At 43.2% G+C, this 13,931-nt stretch overlaps 1 protein-coding gene across 2 annotated transcripts in view; it reads right to left on the bottom strand.

The window, feature by feature from the left end:
* Nucleotides 1-706: 706 nt before the first annotated feature.
* Nucleotides 707-13,931, bottom strand: part of HMGCS2 (3-hydroxy-3-methylglutaryl-CoA synthase 2) — a 20,595-nt gene continuing 7,370 nt past the window's right edge. The window contains exons 3-10 of one of the 2 annotated variants that reach the window (XM_017869858.1): nucleotides 12,557-12,682; nucleotides 11,815-11,979; nucleotides 9,956-10,121; nucleotides 8,081-8,251; nucleotides 5,932-6,038; nucleotides 5,195-5,320; nucleotides 3,124-3,235; nucleotides 707-1,161 (exon numbers count right to left, since the gene is read on the bottom strand). In XM_017869858.1, coding sequence (XP_017725347.1) covers nucleotides 3,129-3,235; nucleotides 5,195-5,320; nucleotides 5,932-6,038; nucleotides 8,081-8,251; nucleotides 9,956-10,121; nucleotides 11,815-11,979; nucleotides 12,557-12,682 — 968 coding nt within the window. In that variant the 3' untranslated portion in view covers nucleotides 707-1,161; nucleotides 3,124-3,128. Of the gene's footprint in view, nucleotides 1,170-3,123; nucleotides 3,236-5,194; nucleotides 5,321-5,931; nucleotides 6,039-8,080; nucleotides 8,252-9,955; nucleotides 10,122-11,814; nucleotides 11,980-12,556; nucleotides 12,683-13,931 lie in introns of both variants that reach the window. The other variant, XM_017869857.1, reaches the window with a different exon arrangement.

Genomic DNA, 13,931 nt, shown 5'->3' on the forward strand with positions numbered 1-13,931 from the left:
AAAAACAGTGAAGGGAACAGACCCAGCTTCTCATTCCCGTGGGGCCGTTTTTAAGCGCTCCCTGAAGGCTTCTCCCCTGCCCCCACCAGGTCTGCTCCCCTCCAGTGGAAAAGATCCTCTCTCTTTTCCACGGTGCTCTTTCCTCACGGGGCTGGCGGAGGAAACTTTCTAAAAGAAAGTGATGACAACACCCTGATACTTTCCCCCTCCTCCCACTCCCCTCCTCAATTCAATCCCCACCTCCCTGAACCATTATAAGAGGACCCTAGAAGAAGCAGTGCACTCCCCGAAGGGGGAAAGATCCTGTAATGGAATAATTTCCTGCCAGGTATCAAAATTTATTTATTTTTTTACTTTTGGCTGTAGAAGGCAAAAATTTGTTAACCTTTGCCCTGTGTTTATTTGTTCAAATAACAGCAGCAAGGAATGACCAAGAAGATCTTAACTACAGCTCCTGCTGGCCCCTGTCTGCTGCTCTCTGTCTATGCAGTGTCTTTAGATCAGGGCTGGGGGAAGCTATGTTCTACCATTCTTATTTGCCTTGTCTCTGTCATAGTACTTGGCATGTGGCAGAAATAGAATGGAATTGCAAGGGGACAGAGGCAGCCTGTGAGGCAAGGACCCAGCCCTCTGACCCAGGAGGTCTAGTAGGCTTGCTGCCTGTTAGCTGGGTTTGTATTCTGGGTTCCAAGAAACACAGGAATCATTTCCTCTTTCTCTCTTTTTAATTGCCCTATATTAGCTTAGAACAAGATACAAAATTTGGAGATTCACAGGAATGGCACAGAAGTTTAACAATATTCATAACAATAAAGTTATAACACATGACAGGAAAGTTTATCTGGATCTTGAAGGCAACAGCTGATCTGCATGCACATTTCTGGAGGCCAGTGACTCAGGAAGAGGTCTTCGCTCCATTGCTCCATCTTGCTCTTTCACAAAGGACCCCTAGTCCTTAGCACCACAAGCCCAGGACAGTGATTACAGCATGGAGAAGAATGAAGGGGCTGCTAGGGATAGCTCCTCACTCTACAGGGCTGATGCTTATGGAGCTACTATGTCGATTCAAATTCATGTACCAGCTAAGAGTGGGATCTTAAAAATATGATTCACGGGCAGAAGCTCTGCTAGCATACGTTTCCCAGGAAGCTCTCCACGGATCTATAGAACTTAAATAAACAAAAGATCACTCAATTATGGGTCTCCTCTTGGGCACCCTGCCCCCAGTGCCTGCTTCTTGCCCGAGGTGTGGCTGTACAGAGGGGCTCTCCTAAATGTATCCTGAGGGTGCTCCCACTATGCACCCAGGGCCAAGCCTGAACACCTGAAGGATCTGTGCCCAATGCTACTGGAGCCAAGGCTGGGGTAGGCAATGTCCCCATTGCACATCTGCCTGTGATACGAAAGCAGAAGGGGCAGGCTAGGGCAGTGCAGAGAACTGTAGCGCTCCACCACGAGCTCTGCATCGACAGCAGCCCTTCATTTCTGCTAAAATCTCATTGTTGGAAATTCACTGCTCATATTAATAATCAACATGAGAAAAGTTCAAGAGTTCCAGCTTCTCTTTTCAGGTATAATGCTGCCTAAGCACTTGTGAGAAGCTTGTCTACCATGAGAGGGAGGGAGCCCGATGTGGAAATTCTCCTTTAAAAATTCCAAATTTCTCTTTCTCTCCCCCTCCCTCTGAGTCTCTCCCCAACCTTTCTCTCTCCCTTTCCCCACTCCCTCCCTATTTCTCCCACTCTTCTTCTGATAAATGAACTAAGTCGACACATTTAAACAGCCCCTTTGCTACTGACCTGCCCTTAAGAACCATATTTCCAACACGCACACAGGCTCCCAGGCAGTACCACAGTCTTCAGGGCCTGCTAACTGAGCTCGCCCTCTCAACGGCATCCTGCGGCCCCCAGCCCGCTTGTCCACCTCTCCTAGCCCTAACAACACCTGGGCTGCAGCAGCCTAGCACCTGCGAATATCCCAGCGGTGAGGAATGAAACCAGGATCCCTCCAGCTGCACTTCTGCTTCCTCTCAGGTGGCTGTATCTGGGCATCTCCGCCTCCCACTGACTTCTTCCCTCTCTTCCTCTGCTCCATCCCTGCCTCGACACACCTTTTTCTTCTTCCCTCTCCATCTACCAAAAGGAGGGGAAAATCTTAAAAACTTGAGCATGGAGACTGCACTAATTAAAATTTACGGATGTAAAATAAATCTCTTCTCACTCTATCATTCTATTTATCCTACCTATTTGGTCAACTGAAGGCAGCTACCTGGGTTCATACAAGATTCTTATTTTGAATGTTTGCTTTCCTTTTAAAATGATCATAAAGCATTCTCCCATTTCTCCTCTCCCCACAATCCTCTTTCATTTTGCTCTCTTCTCCCTATCCTTGTGTCCATGAATTTCCTGAACCTCACTGCTTCTCCCCAGAAGGAATCCCATGATGTAAGAATTGTTACACGACCCTTAGCCTAAAACTCCCTCCAGCGGAAGTGCCTGGCTTTAAGGGACTCTTCAACCAAGTCATTTCCTTATGAATTTGCCTCCCACACATTGGTGTGTACCATTTCTGAGGCTTTGGGGCTGCTCATCTTGGTTGTTCCGTTGCTCATCAGATCTGTTGATCTCATCCCCCTAGAGTAATGATTTCTGTAGGTTCAGGTTCATAGCCTGTTCACTCAACAGATGCTCTGAATGCTAATCTGTCAAGCTTCTTCTAGGAGAGCTTCGTATCTTCAGCAGATCAGGAAAACAAATCCCACTCTTATTTCTCACATTCAAGATTTCAGAACATGTTTCTCCCCTCAAGCTTTTGCCTTCCAAGGCAAAGAACCTCAAGAGTTTTAATTGGTCTTTATGGTGCAAATCTCCACTTCTGATTAGTTTGAAAGCTATGAACCCTCCCTGGCCTGGTTAATGTTCCCAAACTACAAGATTCCTATTCTGAATACTTGCTTTTCCTTTTAAAAATACCACAAATAATGCTCCCATTTCTCCTCTCACTCCAATCCTCTTCCATTAAACTCTCTTCTCCCTGCACAAGTCCCCACCCTCTCTCTCTGTGTTGTTACCCAGAGGAAGACTTTAGGGTTTTATGCCACCAACTCTGCAAACTCTCACTCACCACCTTTAGATGGGACGCCGGGCATACTTTCGGCGATGCAGCTCGTCCACTCGCTCCAGGTACCAAGTACCTGGGAAAAGGCTGTTTATGTCACCAGGTGGGGAGAAATTCACTGTGGAATGAGGAGAAGAGGCAGTACTCACAAAGAGTTGTATGAGTTTTTGGAAGAGAAAATGGTAATGAAAATGTCTGCACCTCCACAGTGAAGCTCTCTTGGCTGTGCTGAAAGGGGCTGCAAGGTCACCCTTAGTCCACCAAATAGAACACTGGACCCGCAGAACCAGAGGAGTGGCCATCTTGAATCTAGCACTTAAGGCCTTAATAAAAGGCTATTAAGACTTTTATTGTAAGAGTACAACATTTTCCCACAGTAAACATAGCCTTCCTCCACTGAAATCTTCATCCCATCCTTTTGCCAATAGTTCCTACTTTGAGATGTAATTCCCAGCTTCCTGTTTCCTAATAGACACTTCCTTCTAAACTAAATTTTCTGGTTCTGATTCATTGCAGTATTTCAGTGCTTTGTCCATTAATGTTTGTCTTAGAGGTCCTATTTTTCTTTTCTTTCTTTCTTTTTTTTTTTGTTTTGAGACGCAGTCTCACTCTGTCACCCAGGCTAGAGTGTGGTGGTGTGATCTCAGCTCACTGCAGCCTCTGCCTCCTGGGTTCAAGCAGTTCTCCTCAGCCTCCCACGTAGCTGAGATTACAGGTGTGTGCTACCACGTCCGTCTAATTTTTATATAATTTTTATTTTTTCATATTATATTCATATGGTTATATTTTTTATATTTTTAGTAGAGATGGGGTTTCACCATGTTGGCCAGACTGGTCTCGAACTCCTGGCCTCAAGTGATCCACCTGCCTCTCCCTCCCAAAGGGCTAGCGTTACAGATGTGAGTCACTGCGCCTGGGTCTATTTTTATTTTCATTGTCTTTCTTTGCTATAACATATCCATTGGTCCAGAAGAGATCAGTGACCATTAGGTCTAGGTTTTCTGGAACATTTCCAATTCCATATATTCTGTCTTCTTTTGAGACCATGCTACAAACATGTATCTCAAGTTTTGCTTGAGAATATATATAAAACCTATAGAAACCATGGTAAAACTGTGCAGTACCATGGTTTTAAAACCACTAACTAATCTCTCTAGTATTACCTTTGGGTTTCATTTTCCTTTTATTTGTCACTTTTGGGGCAATATTTTGTTTTTATGTTTGGTGGAGAAAGAGGGCAATTTGGAGGAGACAGTAATATTAGTTGATAACATATTTATGTAGAGCAATTCATTTAATTTGTTTGGAAATCCTGCAAAATCAGTATGATTTTAGAAATAAGACTATTGAGAAAAGTTTAACAATTTTTGCAAAGATAAACAGCTAGTGAGTGGCACAGCTCAGGGTTAGATTTGGATATCTAGCTCCAAAGTCTGCACTCTTTCTTTTTTTTTTTTTTTTTTGAGACGGAGTCTCGCTCTATCACCCGGGCTGGAGTGCAGTGGCCGCATCTCAGCTCACTGCCAGCTCCGCCTCCCGGGTTTACGCCATTCTCCTGCCTCAGCCTCCTGAGTAGCTGGGACTACAGGCGCCCGCCACCTCGCCCGGCTAGCTTTTGTATTTTTTAGTAGAGACGGGGTTTCACCGTGTTAGCCAGGATGGTCTCGATCTCCTGACCTCATGATCCGCCCATCTTGGCCTCCCAAAGTGCTGGGATTACAGGCTTAAGCCACCGCGCCCGGCCAGTCTGCACTCTTTCAACTGTTGCAGACAGTATTTTCAAAGACTATACTTCTGGTTTCCATGGGACTACACATTCTGGGTGTTTAGCTATATTCTATACTAGGAAGCTGCATCCTGCCTCCCTCTTCCCAACTCTATCCTCTATTTTCGCAACCACTTATTGCCCCTTTGGACAACAGATCTTCTAGCAAATCTTCTCCCAACCATATCTCATAGAAGTCTTGACCCTGGACTACTACATTCTAGATTTCTGAGGAATCCCTGACTCCCAGCTACTGGAATGGAGTCTGAGATGAGTTACCTTCTCTTCCTCTCTTCCTGCCCCTTTTCTTACCCTTATGGTAGAATTGCTCTCTTTGGTTCATTATTTCTGTGAACTCCTCAGGAGACATACACTTTCGGGAGTCTAGGCGCTTTGGCAGGTCTGATGTACTGGACACCAACTTGTCCAGGGGAGAGCCTGGTAAGCAAAAGCAAGATTGTTATACCTTCTTCATTGTCATTATCACTATTGCCAATCACGAGTCCAACAGAGAGTCAGGTTCTGTGGGAGGTTACACCCTGGAGGACCGTGCAGTGTGGTGTGTGTGGCTTAGAATACCAAGAAATGATAAGCAAACATACTTGTTAGCAAAACGGGCAGGCAGACACACTGATTTAGTCAAGGTGTATGCCACATAGTACTTAGATGCATGTCCTTAATCACATCAATCACAAAATAATCAATAAATTCTTATTAGGTATCTCAAATCCATCAACTTCTCTTTAATCAATTGCAACCAAGCAACCATTACCTCTTGCCTGAACTATTTACTGGAACAATCTAAGTGGTTTCCCCATATCCACCTTTGTTCCTTTTCAATCTAGTCTCTAAGTAGTAGCCAAAGAAGTGCTTTAAACACATAAATTAAACCAACTTCCTCCATGCTTAAATCCCTTCAGTGATTTACTTTGCTATTAATAATAACATTAACTCTGTCAAGATGGCAGCCTCGGCAACGGTGGGGAAGAAGATGGTTATTCTACCAAATGAATCTTGTCAGGAATGCCTACTAGAAAGATGAGACTCACCTGGAGAAGCATCCTGGGACACTCGAAATGAAAAGAAACTTGCTGCTAAACCAGAGCCATAAGAGAAGGCACCAATCCTGGACCCAGCCAGTTCTTGGGCAGAGTGGCTATGGGGAAAAAAATCAAATAAAAAACACATTATATATATATATATATATATTTAATATATATATATATATAATATATTCTGCACTGCAAATAGAACAACAGCCTATCATCCCTATATTCTCCCTGTCTACCTCACACAACTAAAAATGGGTTCCAGGTACCCTACATAAAGAGGGACTTCTGGTAGACCTCAGGGACAGGCCTATGTGTAGGAAACCTTGCCAAAAGGAAAGCAGCTAATATCCCAGCTATATAAGGCAGAGGAAACACAAGATAATTTTTGGTGTACATAGAGCTTCTACCCTCTCGTGAGGACAGGATAAATTCAGCACCTTCTGAAGGTACCTCCAAGTGGAGATCAGACCACTGGACTCACCCTTTAGGCTCACATGTTGACTGGTAATGGTTCAGCAGTCATAACTTTTTGATCATCCCCTGTGAGTAATAATTTGATCAAGTTCACCCATAAGCATTGTTTCCTGCTTTTTTTTTTTTTTTTTTTTTTTTTTTTTTTTTAGCAGAATCTTGCTTTGTTGCCCAGCCTGGAGTGCCTGGAGTGCAGTGGTGTGATCATGGCTCACTGTAGCCTTTGCCTCCTGGGCTCAAGTGATCCTGCCACCTCAGGATTCAGGATCCTGAGTAGCTGAGACTACAGGTACAAGCTGCCACACTCAGCTATTTTTTTCTTTTTTGAGACAAGTCTCACTCTGTCACCTGGGCTAGGGTGCAGTAGCTCGATCTCAGCTCACTGCAACCTCTGCCTCCCGGGTTCAAGCAATTCTCATGCCTCAGCTTCTCGAATTGCTGGGACTACAGGCGCGAACCACCATGCCTGGTTAATTTTTGTATTTTTAGTAGAGAAGAGGTTTTGCCGTGTTGGCCAGGTTGGTCTCAAACTCCTGACCTCAGATGATCTTCCCACCTTGGCCTCCCAAAGTGTTGGTATCACAGGCGTGAGCCACCGCAAACATCCACGGCTAATTGTTTTAAACAATTTCTGTAGAGATGGGGTCTCCCTGTGTTCCCAAGGCTGGTCTCAAACTCCCGAGCTCAAGAGATCCTCCTGCCTCAGCCTTCCAAAGCTCTGGGATTACAGACATGAGCCACCTCACCTAGCCCTTTCCTATGTTATATGCAGCACTTCCTTATAAAACCCACACAACAGAAAATGAATAGAAATAACATCCAACATTTGAGCACCCGCTGAGCACTGCTATTTTCATTTAGATCCTTAATGCTCATAAAAACAGTAGAACACAGGTATCGTGATTGCACATATGCTACAGATAAGGAATGTGAGGTGCATTGAGGTTAAGTATTGTCCCAGGTCAACCCTAATAAGTGGTTAAAAAAATTTGAACCCAAGTTGTGGGCTCTAACGTCAGACCCATTTAACCACCATGCTCTACTAAGTAGAGAGATTTTAAATAAATGAGACAAAAATATGCATACAAAAGCTACAGTTTTCTTCATGCACCTGAACAGATCTTGCCCATCCCTTGACATCATGTACTTCACTTTGGAGACCACTGTCTGATACAGACCGTAAATCCGCCTATACATACACCTTAGGTACGAGTTTCTTTCATCTTCCTTCCTTTTCCTGCCTTCTCCCTCCCCTCCTTTCTTTTATATTTATTTATTTATTTATGACAGGGTCTCATTCTGTCATCCAGGTTGGAGTCCAATGGCACAATCATGGCTCACTGCAACCTTCCACTCCTGAGCTCAAACCATCCTCCCACTTCAGCCTCCCGAGCAGCTGGGACCACACGTGCACACAACCATGCTCAGCTAATTTTTGTAGAGATGAGGTTTCACCACTTTACCCAGGAGGATCTCGAACTCCTAGGCTCAGGCAATCTGCCCGCCTAAACCTCCCCAAATGCTGAGATTACAGGCATGAGCCACCATACTAGTCCCCTTCCTTTCTTTTAAATTTCTGAGCCAGAAGAGAAACCCAACTTTTTTGACCCCGCAGACCATGGTGGTGGAGGCTGGGGGTGTGCATGTAGGACACAGAGCCAGACACAGTACTCACTGGGACAGAAGTGAGGCCAGGCACCCATACAAGGATGAGGTGTACATGTTCCCATTGTGCGTGGAGAGGTAAAGGGAGGCCTTGGTTTTCTTGTCGAATATGTCCTGAGAGGCCTTTAGAAGTGCTTTATCCAGGTCCTTGTTGGTGTAGGTGTCTTCCAGCTTTAGCCCCCTGTGAGGCAGCCAGAGGTAGCCATGTGAGAGGCCAGGGGAGGAGAGGGAGGGAGCAAGGGGGAAAAGTAACAGCTTCTGGAGAGAAGACTTTTGGCGCATGTTTTTTTCTACAATATTTGGAAATACAGAACAGCCCAAAGGAGAACATACCACTAATGGACTTACCATTCAGAGAGAGCACTTAATAGCATATTTTTCTGGTGGAATCCATCCCTACTTTTATACAGTTTACTAGAAAATTAGAAAGAAAATCATGCTATGTGTTGTGGTTAGCATACTTCCTTAACTGTGTGTGTGTGTGTGTGTGTGTGTGTGTGCACGCACGCCTGTGTTTTCCCATGACATTCTATAACATTATTTGTAAAGGCCAAAGAATAGTCCATGACAGGATGTACCCCACGTTAACCTATCTTCCTGCTCCTGTTCCTTGCTAGTTAAAACACTATAGTGAATAGGTAGGTGTTCTTTTAAACACGTGGGATTACTGAGCCCAAAGGTTGCACATCTTTAAGGCTTTGGCTTCATGCTTTTCTGTTACTCCTCAAAACACCTGATCCATTTACACATCCACTACTGCCCATTTTCCCATAGCCTTGACAATTCTGGGTATTCACATTTTAAAAAGACTATCTGGAGAAAATGGTAACTTGAGTAAACATTTTATTAATCAACATGCATATTTAAAATGTGATCATACACATTTCTTCTTTGAGAAAATTTTCCGTTCATATCGTTTGCTCATTTTTCTATTAGGGTATTTATTTTATTATTGATAATATCTTTATATATTAAAGATATTAAACTAGTGTATTTGGTATACGTTATACTTTTTGTTTCAATAGGGCCGGTCTTACAAGCAGTGTTTGTGCTAATTTTGACGTTTTAGTCAGTGGCAGGGTTAGGAGTACTAGTTAGTAACAGGGGCTACACTTGGTAGCCTATTCTACTGTTGATAAAATTGACCGAAATTTGAAATAAACAGGTACCAAGAAGAAAGGGAAAGATTCCTTTCCCAGTGGAAACTACATTGAAGATATTTCTTTGTAAATATTAGTGATTAGTGTGGTGAGTCAATATACAGCATTCCTTCTGCTTTTTCATATCTAAGGGGGTGAGCTGGAATATCCCCATTTTATAGATGGAAGAAAGTGAAGCAAAAAGCAGGACATGAATTAAGACAATGACAAGTGAGAATGGGACCTGACACTTCGCAAATTGCTACCCCTAGTGTGATCATTTACTTCTACGTTTTTGCGTCTGTTTAGACTGTGAGATCCTCTAGGGCAGGGATCATGGAGTCACATTCATTTTAGTATCCTCAGAGGTTAGTACGATGTCTAGCACATAACATGTTCAGAAAATGTGTATTGACTGAATGATTTAGCTATTCTTTCTTTCTCCCTTCCTCCTTTTCTCCCTTTCTGCCTTTCTCTCTTTCTTTCTTTCTTCTCTGTAGTTTCTTACTGTCCCTTTATCCTGCAGTGCTGCCAGATCTCCTGTGTTTCCCTGCATTAACTCATGGAGGGCCCTACTCAGGCAATAACCCACTACCCCGCAGAAGGACCTAGGATCGTTCCTGTTTAGCTGGAGGATTGCCATTTGTCCGCCACAAGGGTGCTGGTGGTCCAGACTCAAGGCATGAAGAAGCCTCCTTCTTGCTCACCCCTTACCAGCCTCTAGGATCCCCAAGAAGAGGACTCACCTGAAAGCCTCCAGCCCCTTGTATAAGCTGGTTTGTGTGTCGCTGCTGGCTGACAGGAAGTCATTGAACATCAGGCGAGCCAGAGACTTCTGGACCATCTTGCAAAAGGGTGTATGAAAGATCATGTACTGTAAATCATCAAGGGTGAAGGGTCGATCGCTGCCAGCTGGAAGAGGAAGCGTGAAGGCAAGGATGGGGCATGAGGGGCGAGCCATTTAGATCTCCTCCCTGAGATTTAATTGTGCCAAGTTTCTCCAGGCCTCCCAGGGAACTACTTCCCACCTCCTGCAAATGCATGTAAGCTTTATTTATTCATTTTACATGCACTTACTAAGCACTCTCTACTAATAAGGAAAGAGGGGAAAGAAGCAAAGTCTTTGTGTCTACTATTACCAGTCTCTATGATACTCATCTCAAATCAACCTTGTGTTATATAATTTTCTTCATTTTCCAGAGGAGGAACCAGTCTCCAAAACATTGTCATCTGTCCAAGGTAACCCAACTTTAAAAAGGCTAGTTTGGGATTCAGGTTCAGATGTCTCTGACTCTACTCTACAGACTGTCTCTCTCACTCTGAAGAGGAATGCAATGCAATCTTTGCCCTTAGGAAAGATTACATTTTAGTGCTGGGATCCAAAGCCTCATCTGTCACATTATATATGCAAATAAGGAGTAAAATTTAAATGCCACAAGAATTCAGAGGAGTTAAGAGCAAATAACCAATTACAGAAGACAGACAGAGGAAGAGAGGCCCAAGGCAACTTCTTACCCATAAGGTTCACCTCTAGTAGGTGGTCTCCCACCCACTGCAGTGGAAAGAGACAAGAGGTAGCTCTTTATGCCACCCCCAAGGCATCCATGCCTTCTCCCACACTGCAATCTGTCTTTTGCGGATGCCCATCTGGGCATGCCTGAGCAGGCGAGAATACTATTTATTTCTTTAAAGTGGGTTTAACTGTATTTATTTTTATTTAGTCACATGTTCTTAGAGACAGGGTTTGTTTCACTCTGTAGTCCAGGCTGGAGGGCAGTCGCTTGATCATAGCTCACTGTATGGGCTCCTGTTCTCAAGCAATTACCCCCATCTCAGCCTTCTGAGTAGCTGGGACTACAGGCTCATGCCACCATGCCTGGCTAACTTTTGTTTTTTTTTTTTTTTTTTAGAGACAGGGTCTTGCTTTGTTGCCGACATTGGTCTCAAATTCCTGGATTCAAGCGATCCTCCTGCCTCAGCTTCCCAAAGTGCTGGGATTACAGGCATAAACCACCACTCCCTGCTTCTCTGTATTTTAAAAGGAAGATTTATTTGCTTCTTTTCTGCTTATGAAAGCAGTACATATTTCTCAGCAGGGAAATTGCAAAACTAAAGGTGAAAATAAAATCAACCTGCAATAGCACCACAAAGAGAAAAATCACTGACAACACTTTAGCATATAGAAAACATAGGTACGATTTCTCAACGTCAGACTTTAAAAGATGGTAAACTACAAACCAAACACCAAACCATGCCTGACTTAACCAGAAACAAATGCCAACCACTGTAGAATGTGGTTGCCCGGCCTCTTAATGCCATCTCCCCAAGTGGCTGACACCCCTTGGTTTCATACTGGGGGCCTTGCCCTGGATTGTTTACTTTCTTTTATTTAGCTCAAGTTAGAAGCCATTTTACATCTGAACTTGAATGACATCCAAATGGATTTTAGCATAGACCCAGGGAAGAGTGTAAGAAAGAGGACAGGAAACAATTCTCTTGACATTATTTTCAAGGCAGGAGAGAAGAGACCTTGCCATGGCCTTTGGGTACAAACTCTTGGCCTATGTAAATAGAGCCCCCACTGTCTGCCCTCTGAATCGCATACCTTGCTTCCACTGATTCTGGATTTTTTTACGGTATGAGGTGTAACATCGATCCAAGGCCCGCAAGTAGCACTGGATGGAAAGCTTCCCATCCACCAATGGGTACTCCGAGGCCAAATTTGGTTTGTAGAAGTCATACACATTCTCCATATGGGTTCCTCTCAGTCCTGGAAAGGCACACAGGGGGTTTCAGAGACCACACAATGCAGCCTACCTTGAGCGCAAAGGATGACAGAACCATGCAAAAAGAGCTTTCTGGTCATTATCTGTGTCCCATGTCCAAGTTCGAGCCCATTCAACATCCCTCGCATATTCAAAAGGAGTTGGACAGGTTGTTGGTATTACACAAATGAGATGTACATTTGCCTTTCCTCACCTACATGGGCTTAACAAAACCTGGAATAGAAGCCAAGAGTCTCAAAGGAAAGACTTGTGCTTTATATCCAGTTATCTATTTTAATCTTCGATTGCCAGTTCCCTAAGGTTCCTCACCAGTATCTGCACCACTCATTTCATGCATCATTATCCCAATGCCTGATGACACAGGAGAGGAAACCTGGTGGATTCCCCTCTCCTATTTCTCCTCTCCTCCCTCTGCTCCATAGATCAGCCCTTTTTAGAGGCAAGCAATACCATCCTCAAACCCATACCCTAGCCCTGAGTAGCAGGTGTGCCAATATGGGATTAGGATCTATGTTCTTGGCTATGCCATGCACAGCCTCTTGGTAATGGTTTACTACAAACCTCGCTCCAGGGCCAAAGGGGCCTTGGGCCCAATCAGCATAGCCACAGCTCCGGCCCCACCTGTGGGACGAGCATTACCACTGGGATAGACGGCAATGTCTCCACAGACCACCATGGCATAACGACCTATAAAGAGAAACAAGAAATAATTACCATCACAACGAAATCTGGAGTAGACTGAGTGCCTACTGTGTACCAGGCACAATTCTAGGTCCTAGATATAGAGTGATAAACAAAATTAAAAATCCCAGTCCTATGGAGCTTATGTTCTAGTGCAATTCGTGATACATTTGAAAAGTAAAGTCAAAATTTAGCATCCTGACACTCTGTAAAATGCTCATTTATACAGAATTCTGTCTCTGATTCCAGTGAAACATGTGTTAATTGACACTTTTGGAGAAAATTCAGGTTTGTGTTTGTACTCATCTCCTTATAGCACTCCATGATCCTGAAATTATATCCTAAATCATAGAAGGTAAAGGACAGGGAGGGAAACTAACACTAGTAGGACACTAGTTATCCTTAAACAATTCTTCAAACAATCCAGTGAGGTAGGTAACATCCACATTCATAAGTGAAGACATTGCCTTCCTGAGAGACTGAGTAACTAGTATAAGGTCACATACCTAGTTAATATGGATTTTGATATTCAAACCCAGTTCTGACTGGATCCTGAGCCATGTGCCTTGAATTGCATGGCACTACTTTCAGTGTGAAAAGAGTTTATGTAGAGTAAATGATTCATAGTCACTAACTTTATGATAATCAGACTAGTATTCAATAAATAATTGTGGTCTTGACTATTATGTGTTCCACTTTCATCTGTCAGAAGTACTGTCCCAAAAACTCGAGTTTGTGGGTGAGATATTGTGGTAATTTTAGTATTCTGACCTGTGAGGAAGCTCCCAGTATTCACCCACAGCACTGCTTTGGGAGACATATTTCCATATAATTTAATCCTCATGATAAATCTATATAGCAGATACAGTTATCCCCATCCTACAGATGAAGAAACTGAGGCCTAAAGAATCTAAGCCACTTGCCCAAAAACCACATAGCTAATAAATGGTAGGATAAGGATTCAGAGTCAGGACTCCAACCCAAATTCACTGAAATCCAGGAACCTTCTCTTAAGAATTATAATAATCCCAACTCCAACATCAATGAAAAAGTATTGTTTTCTTCCCCAATGTTATGTGCACGTGTGTGTATATACATATGTGTGTGTATATATATAAATATATATAATAATTCATATAAAAAATATGTATAAAATACGTATAAAAATAATTCATATAAAATATATAAATGTAAATATATATTTAGTATATATAAATATATTAGTATATGTATATTGGTATATTTAATATATATA

The sequence above is a fragment of the Rhinopithecus bieti genome, unplaced genomic scaffold (genome assembly GCF_001698545.2).
Source record: "Rhinopithecus bieti isolate Rb0 unplaced genomic scaffold, ASM169854v2 scaffold_3040, whole genome shotgun sequence".
NCBI classification, from domain to species: Eukaryota; Metazoa; Chordata; class Mammalia; order Primates; family Cercopithecidae; genus Rhinopithecus; species Rhinopithecus bieti.